Source organism: Mus caroli, chromosome 6 (genome assembly GCF_900094665.2).
Source record: "Mus caroli chromosome 6, CAROLI_EIJ_v1.1, whole genome shotgun sequence".
In the NCBI taxonomy this organism is placed as follows: domain Eukaryota; kingdom Metazoa; phylum Chordata; class Mammalia; order Rodentia; family Muridae; genus Mus; species Mus caroli.
In genome coordinates, this window is record NC_034575.1 from 40,516,293 (window position 1) to 40,527,294 (window position 11,002).

General features: G+C 35.3%; 1 protein-coding gene across 1 annotated transcript in view; it reads left to right on the forward strand.

Annotated features, from left to right (window-relative positions):
- LOC115031321 (contactin-associated protein-like 2) overlaps positions 1-10,671 on the forward strand; it is a gene marked incomplete at its 5' end in the record, with an annotated part of 910,508 nt that extends 899,837 nt beyond the window's left edge. The window contains 3 exons of the mRNA XM_029478646.1: positions 2,431-2,615; positions 10,373-10,516; positions 10,606-10,671. Of these exons, the coding sequence (XP_029334506.1) occupies positions 2,431-2,615; positions 10,373-10,516; positions 10,606-10,671 (395 nt within the window). The remainder of the gene's footprint in view (positions 1-2,430; positions 2,616-10,372; positions 10,517-10,605) is intronic.
- Positions 10,672-11,002: the final 331 nt, after the last annotated feature.

Here is an 11,002-nt window from a genome sequence, read left to right on the forward strand (position 1 = left end):
GTCTGCGGCCCCAAAAGGGTGCTGCCTCAGCGGCTCTGTGGCTCCCGCCTGTCCCAGAAGCTGTCTGCCTCTGTGGTCCTCACTCTAACCTGTAGACTAAGTTCGTTGGAGTCCCGGAGCCAAGATGGCGCTCTCTGCAGGGCAGGTCTCTGTCCTCCGGCTGCGTGACAAGATAATCTTATTGTTGGGTGTAACCACAACAAGAGGAACTTTATTAAATGGTAGCAGCATTAGGAAGGTTGAGAAATACTGCATTTGTATCAAAAGCTGGCCTAGTCGGCCATCACTGGAAAGAGAGGCCCATTGGACTTGCCAACTTTATATGCCCCAGTACAGGGAAATTCCAGGGCCAAGGGGTGGGGGTGGGTGGGTGGGGGACTGGGTGGGGGGAGTGTATTAGGGACTTTTTGGATAGGATTGGAAATGTAATTGAGGAAAATACCTAAAAAAAAAAAAATCAGCCTGGGAGTACAGGAAGGTATGTGTTGTTCAGAGTCAGGTGAGTGATGATGTTATCTTGATTTTAGAATGAACTGCAAATGGCATGTTCTTTTATCTTGCACAGTAAGAAGCAAATAGCCTTCTCCTGAATAATGACTACTATATCAAAGGTTTCACATTAACTGTATATACCAATATGTATACAGAATATATGCATTATTAAATAGTTGTATATGGAAAAACACCTGGATGAAAAAAGATTAAATTATTTTTAGTGGAGAAATAATTTGCATTTTGTTTTACTTATTTATTCTCCATAATTTTCTTTATCTGTAATCATGAATAGATATTTGTTTTGAGACTCAGTGGAGGGCAGAAAACTATATTTAGTACATGAGCCTTTAGAATGGAAGGGAATAGCTCAAAGGTGGAATCAGAACCCAAATAAAAGCATTTATAAAATATCTGTGAACCTGTGTGTATATGCATACCATGTGTCTAAAGAGGATATTTTTAAATTTTATTTTCTTAAGTTGACATTACATAAATACATGCAGAGGAACATACGGATGTCACAGTGTGTTAATGTGTGAAGGTCAGAGGACAGCCTGCAGAAGTCTAATCTTTTCTACTACAACATGGGTCCTGGGAATCCAACTAAGTATGTCAGCAGGACAGCAAGTATCCACTTTATCCACTGAGCTATATTTCCAACCCAAGATATTTATTTTTTTCAGAGATGTTTTCATTTTACTTTTCTCTAATAAAACATGTGGAGAAACCTTTGAATATCAACTGTGGTTTATAGAGATTACCTTTGTGGAACACTTCACTTATTCTAAGATCTAAGATCTAAGATCAAAAAGGAGTTCACTACCATTTCACTTCCAAAGTTTTACTGGTGGACTGAGATTTATGACAGCAGTAGAAATATATCTACTCAAATACCTACTGCCACTCTTTAGTGCCATCTGTCATTAGCGGGTGTCTGCCTTGCTTCTCAGACTCTTTGTGTGGGTGTTTCAAGCAGTAAAACTCAGGACAGTCTTCAACTTAAAGTTTTTTCTTTTTATTTCTTTTCTTGTCTTTCTGGTCTCTCACAGTAGAGATGAGCACATTCAGGCATGTAGGCACACATGCAGGTACACAGATATACTTACATAGATAACCCCACATGTGACTACACAAACACATGCACACATGCAACCACACATATAACCATGCATGCATGCCTACACACACACACACAAATATTCACGTGCACACACACGCATATTTACACACATACACAAACACACACATGTGATAACATAAACACATGCACATGAAAACACACATATAACCATGCATGCATGCCTACACACACACACACAAATATTCACGTGCACACACACGCATATTTACACACATACACAAACACACACATGTGATAACATAAACACATGCACATGAAAACACACATATAACCATGCATGCATGCCTACACACATACAAACATACACATACACACACATACATTTGAATGCACATACATGAATACACATACACATCATTACCACCCATATACTTTGATTTCATCACCATTCATGAGGAAAGTAAGAATTATTTTCTACTGTCAGCAGCCAGACTCAGAGCAGTGACCAGTTTATCTCCATCTGAACATCAAACTGATGGTGGCTCGGTCAGATCTCAAGCCCTCGGGCAACTGAGCCCATGTGACAATGACCTGATAACTTATCATACCCACTAAAACCTTAACAAAAATTGCAACACTGTCCAAAATGTTTGCATTTACTTTTTAAGAGAACAGGCTTCTCCTCACTGTTAAAAGTTTTTATTTATATCCACTGTAAGAATCCTGACCTACACTAACTTCAATAGACAACTCTTCACTTTTATATTCACTTTACATCATAGGGGAAGATATGCCCCCATGTGCAGTGGTCTGTGTAGTTAACAACTCATTTCTGTTTTGTTCTCACTACTCAGGAAGCAACCAGCTTGGCCCCATCTATGGCCACACATCTGTGACATCTGGGAGTCTGCTGGATGATCACCACTGGCACTCTGTACTCATTGAGCGCCAGGGACGCAGCATTAACTTGACGCTGGACAGGAGCATGCAGCATTTTCGCACCAATGGAGAGTTTGACTACCTGGACTTGGACTATGAGGTAGGATTATAATGGAGGACAGAATTCATACTCTACTGTTGCTTTACTGTTAATTACATCCTTTTTCCTTCCTTCTTTATAGAAAGGAACTATCATTAAATCTAATTCATTTAACCAATTTTATATGTAATTGTAGGAATATATATGCCTTTAATTATTAATATTTTCTTTTTATTGAAAAGGGATTTTTTTCTCACACAATGTATCTTGATTATAGTTTCCTCCACTTCTGCTCTTTCCAGTTCCTCTCCACATTCTTCCACACCCTTTCTCTTTTTCATTAGAAAACAGTCTTCTAAGGAATAATAATCAAATAAAACAAAGCAAACACAGACACATCAGAATAGGACAAAACAAACAGAAGTAAAGGAGTCAGGTGGGGCTAGAAACAGATAAAGATTCAGAGACCCATTCATTTGCACAGAAAATGCAAACTCATAAAACATGCAACAAAGAACCTATAAAGTAAGAGAGAGAGAGATGCATATATGAGCAAATAAAACAAATTAGGCCATCACTGGAAAGAGAGGCCCATTGGACATGCAAACTTTATATGCCCCAGTACAGGGGAATGCCAGGGCCAAAAAAATGGGAATGGGGGGGTAGGGCAGTGGGGGGGGGGGTATGGGGGACTTTTGGGATAGCATTGGAAATGTAATTGAGGAAAAGACGTAATAAAAAATATTTTAAAAAAAAATCAGTATTTTGGCCCAAACAACTTCTGTAATTAAATACTCTAATTCTCTTTGGAATGAAATCCTAAACCCTACACTCATCTACAGTGGGTAGAGCCATGGGATGTGGGCTTGCCCAATTCAGGTGCTTCACAGGAATGTTTATAAGAGCTCACACCCCCATCAGCTCAGCCAGGGAGAGTGAAACACAACTGTGGCATTCTCATTGAAAGTCTTAAAAAATGTCCTTTTCCTTAGAGGGTATGAACATGGAGATGCTGTGGACATTGTGATACCATTAAGGGGATTTTTTTTTTTTTTTGAGGATAAAGGTAAGAGTGAAAGACCTTAAATGTGGGAACAGAGGAAAGTGGGTAGGATGGGTAAGGGTGAATGATCTTTGAACCTCTCTTCCAGCAGGTTCTGAACTCAAGCTCTTACTATAGTCATTGTTGCTATTCTAAAGAACAATACATCCCTTATTGTCTTGAGTTACTATGAGCTGTGTTTTTTGCTAGTCCAATATTTAAACTATATATTATAAGTTATATCTTTATGAGAATAATATATTAATTATAATATATATGAATTAATGATATATATTGTGTTATCCCTGACTATTGAAAAAAGCAATGTTGTGCATGGATGAAGCATTTCTGTGGAAATTTTATACCCCCCCCAAAAAATAACATTTAAAATATGAAAGATATCCCTGACATGACCTTATGAGAAAAGGAGCCTCTAAAGATTACTGTTCAGTTAATTTTAAGTTGGACATATACTGGTGGGCACAGAGTGAACTCTTAAAGATAATTTGTTTCCCCAGTAAGACTCCTTTACAAAAAACTAAATTTTCTTTTGCAAGGGGTCATTAATTGGAAACAGTTTTTGGATTAGGGATGGGAACATGTTTCCACTTCTGTTTTCCTAGCTAAGGCCCTATTTGGTGCAGACTCTGAGCATGCTGCCACAGACTCAGTAACTTCACATGTGTCTTGATCCTGTTGGGTTTAGAAGATCTTGTTTTCTTGCTGTCCTCCATCCCTCTAGACTGTTCTATAGTCTCTTTACAAGAATACTCGACAGAGTTAATTGCGTCACCCTGACCTCCAGCTATGAAAAGTCCACAGCTCCTTCCAACTCTAACACCCGAAGTATCAGGCTTGCTACATGAATTTCCTACTCTCAACCGTTACAACTTGTTATAACTTATGACATCTATTACTCATGAGCATATACAGTATTCTATATGTGGAAGGTTCATTCATTTTTGTAGTATAATGAAAAATGTCACTCTAGTTTATATCATTATTTATAAATTAATGATTATAGATTGGCCTTTAAGTAAACTCTTGTTTTTCCAGACATCTTTGTCATAAAAGAAATAAAGTAGAACATGGAATATTTTACATTTTAATTTCTATGTAGTGAGGCAGTTTTTAAATATTCTGGCTCAGTGAGGACCCTAAATTAAATTCTGGAAGTCTACATAGTGGAATAAGAATATGGATTGTTCCAAGTTGTACTCTAACCCTCACAGCATAATAGAGCACATGAGTGCTACCCCACATAAATAAATACAATATATATATATATATATATATATATATATATATTATATATTACATTTCAAGAGTATATATATATACTCTTGAAATAAAATGGATCACCTAGGTGTTTAATATATACATATGTTATAATTTTATAACATTCAAGTTGATATATTAGGTTCTATATAAATAATCAATCAGAGTAATTCAACATAGTCCATCACATCTGTTAATAGTATAAAGGGGTAAAGCCTTTGTAGTGTTATGTGTAATTGGTGTAGAAAGCACTACATTTTCAGAGCAGCATCCAAGCAAAATAAAAAACAAGACATCTTACTTAGCTCAAGGCTCCAAATTTTCTTAGTTCATCGAACTAATGACGATATAATAATCTTCCAAAGTATTCCAGAGCTAGTTTCTCAAATAACTAAAAATTTACGTCCTGAATCTTTGATAGCTATTTAAAAGTACAAATAAAAATCCCTTATTGTAAAATATTAGTGAGGTAAGGAAGAAAATGAGAGTACTTTAATACTTTTTCAGATTCAGGGTCTAATTTGATTACTGCCATTTTTTTCTTGTCATTTGTTGTATTGTATATTTTGCAACCAGCTTCAACACATCAGAAACTCAAGACAAGACCTAATATTAGATTTCAAACTCCATGAGTAGTGTTTCACATAGTACCCAAGATATACCAAGTGTTATAAGTTTTGTAAAGATTTTATGTATATTGGGATATAGTCTAAGACTGTTTCAAAGATTTGTGTTCCTTGACATCTATATTTTAGAAAGCAGAAATCCATGAGCATTGTGTGTATATGTGTGTTTATATATGTATGTTTGTGTTACTCAACAACTATAACTAGATTTAATAATGTAGAATATGTAAACCATAAAATTACGGCTAAAAGGTCTGACTTGATAGCTATGGTATATATTTTTATAAGTCAATGGAGACTTATTAACATAAAAATATAAGCTTAAGGCTAAATTACTTTCTCCAAAAATATTCATCCCCAAATGATTATTAAAAGAAGCCATGAATTTGAAAGAGATCAAGTGGAATACATAAGAGGGTTTAGAGGGAGGAAACAGAAGGGAGAATTGATGTAATTATATTATCATCTCAAAACTAAAATAATTCTTTTTAAAGTTTGAAAATGTGAAAGTCTAAGAAATTTTTATCTCCTGCAAGTTGATTCCACATCTCTTGTGGCTTACTGCTCTAGTGTATGAGAGAACTTGCAAATGAATTATTCATCTTATATTAATAAACTTTGAAGTATCACAGAGTAGGGAGGCATCCTGAAGCATTAGCCATAGGCAAACATAATTCCAATTTTCAAAAACCATAATTAAAGATTTGGGGTCACAAACCCTATTGAGTTTGTGGTGAAATCTGTGCATATTCATGCACACACAACATATTCCACAGGAGCACAATGGATCTAGAATTTTACAGTGTGTCAAAGCCTTCTGTTCTCAACACAATCCTTTGTTTGGGAGTCTTAGCTATTCATCTGGATGAGTGTGACAGATCTATCAGAAAATGTAACAGGTGAAAATACAAATGCACTGAAAATGATGAGCTAGTTGATAAGCTAGTACCCAGTAACTCTCATCTTGGGAACAACAATTATTACCATGGGTATCACAGCAAAGACAGTTGTGTTTCCATTTGTATTTTATACTACATAGTAATTATAGTCTCTTTTGTGTTCTTTAAATAAATCTAGGTCATATTTAATAGTCAGTATAAGAACAGTTGTTCATACTTCCTCGATGTAAGAATATAGTAAGTAGACTCCTATTACACTGGCTGGTAATATTAACTTCAAGACTAACATAATTTACATTTTGTGCAAGTCACATTGGAGTCTATAAAAGAGATAGTCCTCTCATGTTCACAAAGACCATGTCCTTTCCCCTTAAACTATTTGACTTTCGTTCTTGCAGAGTGGTCTGAAACAAAGGACATTAAGGCTTAGTATGGGAAGACTCAAGAGGCTCTTGCTAGAGTGGAAAAGCGGGAATGCACTAGTTTGATATTTTAACTCTCATAGTGTAAACACCTTACTATGGTAACTTCATGCTATCAATTGGATTTTAAGTGTGTGGCTTCTAAAAAGATGCCCACTGTCACACCATTACAAAACAAAGTACTTGTGTTGGATAGGTGCTGTATAAATAACCTAAGAATATATATCGTAGTAAGTGTTGAGATTATTTCAAAGTCAATATTAACATTCTGTTTATATAGTTTAATTAAAATGCTCTCGTACTTGTGTTTCAATAATGGTTCTATTTAACACACGTCCTGATGAACCAACTAATACAAGCTGGATCCAACAGAACATTGTTGGGGTAGACTGAATACACATGTTACCATTCTCATCAGTGCACATCAGCAAAAGAGATGCGATGTATAGCTTTGCACCTTTGACATGGCTCAATGTTGACATTACTACTGTGTATAAAAGTAGCCCCAAAATTTTCCCTGTCTCTTCTTCTCTGTAGTGTTATTATATCATGAACTGTAGAGATCACTATTAGCAGTCAAACTGCTAACTATATGGTAGCCTGAGATGGAAGAAATATATATTTTGGTTTTTTTCCCAAGACAAAAAAACTGAAGGGTAGGGCAGTAATCCGGTGTTTGCCTCGATTCTGTTGTTTAATTAAATGCCACTTATAGCACTTTGCATGATACACCATGGAAATACAGAGTGACTCTCCCCAGTGTTTTTTTTTTTTCTTTTTGGCCTATAAATGGACTGTAGACTTAAAGAATATTAAAACTTTACTCTTCAAAGGAGCTGAAAGCCTGGATTCGAATCCGTTTTGACCCTCATGGGTTGTGTAACATGAGTAATTCATATCCCCTTAAAATAATAAGAAAATAAGATCATATTTCTTTTGAGATGATATAATGAAACAACATATATATATATATATATANACAGATAAAAACATAGTTCTTTATATGCTTCCATAACAGATGCATGCTTATCTCTTTCACATGAAAGTATCCAATCTTTTCAGTTAGCTCTAGTTTCAAATGGCATTTCACTGCAGTCGCTTTTTCCTTGCATTACTTTTATACCTGTGGCAAATTACATCAAGAAGGACATCTATATTCCAATATTTATTATGACCAGCAGGAAGGAAGATAGGTTTAAAGACTCTTTCTTGCCTCTTTTATTATCTTAGGGTGACATACATACTACTAATGAAATACTTTAAAACCAAACAACTCCTATGGAAGTTGGTAAGTGCTATATACGCTAACTTGGGTATGATACAGTTAACTGGAGAAAATTATTACCCCATTTTTTTAAAGGATGTTGAGAAAGCACAATAAAGGTGTTTGACAACATCTGCTATACTTTGCAAATACCATGTAGTCAATTAAATGGTTAATAAATAAGGGCTAAAAGTGGTAATATTTTTACTAAGACTACAGAAAGAAACTCCCAAAGATAAATTTTAATCTAACTACTGCAAAAATGTTTTTTCACCATAATTTTAGAATACTTTAAAGTGCTATGATCCCAGAACTTCATTTGAACAGTAATATATGACTAGAAAATGTAAATGGCAAACTAATATGTAATTGATTCCATAAGAAAACTGGCTTAGAACTCACTTTCCTGCCAAGCATCCTCTAACCCTAGCTTGCAGTGCTTCATCACCATGCTTCCAAGAATTGGACATGGCTCCCTGGTTACTGAAAGAAGAAGAAATTTATAGTGCATATGAATCAGCATCACGATGGTAAAACAAAGCCCCTGATTAAAGAAACCACATGCACAGAGGAACGAATCTGTAATGTGAAGCAACTATAGCAACACATTTGACATGTAGTGCTGCCAGCACCTGACACAGGAGGCAGTGGCAAAGTTTGGCAAGTAAAGATACTTGCTGGCAAGCCTGGGCAACAGAGGTATAACCCTGGGAACCACATGATGGAGGGAGAGAATCTGTTCCACAAGTTGTCTTCTAACTCCTACGTATGTGTCATGGCATGTCCATATGAACACACCCAGACACCACACACACACACTCATCTAATAATACTAATCATAAATTTCAAAAAGAAGAAAATGTAAGTTACATTACTATGAACCCCTTAAGAGTAATCAACAAAAGGAACTGTACACAGCTACCCAGCATTTCATTTTAGCATTATAGTCACTCTAATCAGTATCAGGATAAACTTCATAAAACCTGGATAGGCTAGGTCGCTGTAACTTTCAAATATTCTCTCAATATTTCTACTATTTTCACCACTCTGCATTTTCATTTTGTAGATTCCTAATTATTTCTTACGTGTTTTAATTTATTCTTATATTCTCCTCTCATGTATGAATCATTGCATGTGTTGTATATTCAGCTGAACATGATTTATAATAGTTAATTTTATTTTAAATGGGGCCTCTTTAAAAACATTGTGTCATGAACCATCATTAATTTGTCTTTTTCTCTAAAACTAATTAAGCATTTTAAATGCCAAAGCACCAAATAATGGAACATAATTTACTCGTGTACCTCCTGGAATGTAGCGCATCCTTGCCTTATATCAAATATAAAGTCTTCACTTTCAAGGATGTCTCAACAATGCTTTTATATTAAAAACAACTCTAAGGGGAAAATTGAAAATAATAGCACTGAAAATGACTATAGAAGTTGGCATTATAGCTACAATTATACATTTATCCATTAATGCACTATTACTAGGGAATATTTCTAGCAGTACTGATAAAGTATAATTCTGTGTCATCAGTATTGAGGCAACATAACTTAAAATTGATGAGAAAAACATAGGGGGAAAACCATATCCTCTAGAAGCAGTCATAGTCAGTGGAGCACGTTTAGGAGAATAGGTCTTAGTCCTTAAGGTTTGCAAGTTCTATAAAATGTACAAACCTTGACTGTTCAACTTACAGCCCCTGTGTCCCACAAAGGCCCTAAGCCATACACTAATGGTATTTTTCAGCTATTTTCTACACTCAAAATAATTTTAATGAACCTTTGACTCAAAGAGTCATTAGACTTCCCCAAGCCTCCAGAGAGTAAGTACAGTATTCCTTGCTTCAGGCTACACTTTTATCAGCTTATTATATTAGTTCTGGTTGTCTTGAGATTACTATAGGCATTTATTGGTAACATGCCTTTGAATGATAAATATGAAAATATAGTTTTAATATTCCTTGATAAAATAAAGTTCCTAGATAAAAATCTTTCTAAAATCCTCTCAAGACAATTTATAAAATGCCTTCCTTCACTGTTTAAAAAAGTGAAAGTGATGTTTGCCATTTTATTGTTAAAGTTATAATCTAATTATTGGAATTAATGACTTCATTATGCATTTCAGCAACAGCATAATGTAATGAGCAAAAGATTTTGTAGGCAACATGTTATGTTTGCAAAACTTTTACTGAAATAAAGGTGCCTGACATTAGTTGTACTTATAATTTTGTATCGTGTATTGTAAGAAATGTAAATATTAACATTTATTTCTTTCTCAAAGATAACATTTGGAGGCATACCTTTCTCTGGTAAGCCAAGTTCCAGTAATAGGAAGAACTTTAAGGGCTGCATGGAAAGCATCAACTACAATGGTGTCAATATTACCGATCTTGCCCGAAGAAAGAAATTAGAGCCATCAAATATGGTAAGAGTCCGAAATAGTGATCCAGGGGCATTGAATAACAACAAACATCACATCATTTCACTTTCACTTTTCACATCATTTGGGTTCAGTTTAATATTGTAAGGCAGACATTGCCCAACAGGCTGACAGTAGTGGAGGGAGATTTGAGAGGATAAAGACGGTAACCATAATTAATTATATATATATATGGAACTGTCAAGGAAGAACATTAAAGTTATATAAAAGAGGTATCATACTAGTTAAATAATAGCTTAAGTTTAAAAAAATAAAATGTTTTCTGGGGAAAAAGAAAGGGTGCCACAAAAGTTCACACTGAATTTCTTCAGGATTCTGTGGAGATGGGTTTCAGATTTCTTGGAGAAGACCAAATAGTGAGGATATTTCAGCATCCTGCCTCCCTGTGTACTGCTAGGTAGTCCAAGGATACTCACAAATGTTTATCATGGGGCTTCTCTATGGCTCTTCCTGGTCAGGAACTAGGAACTA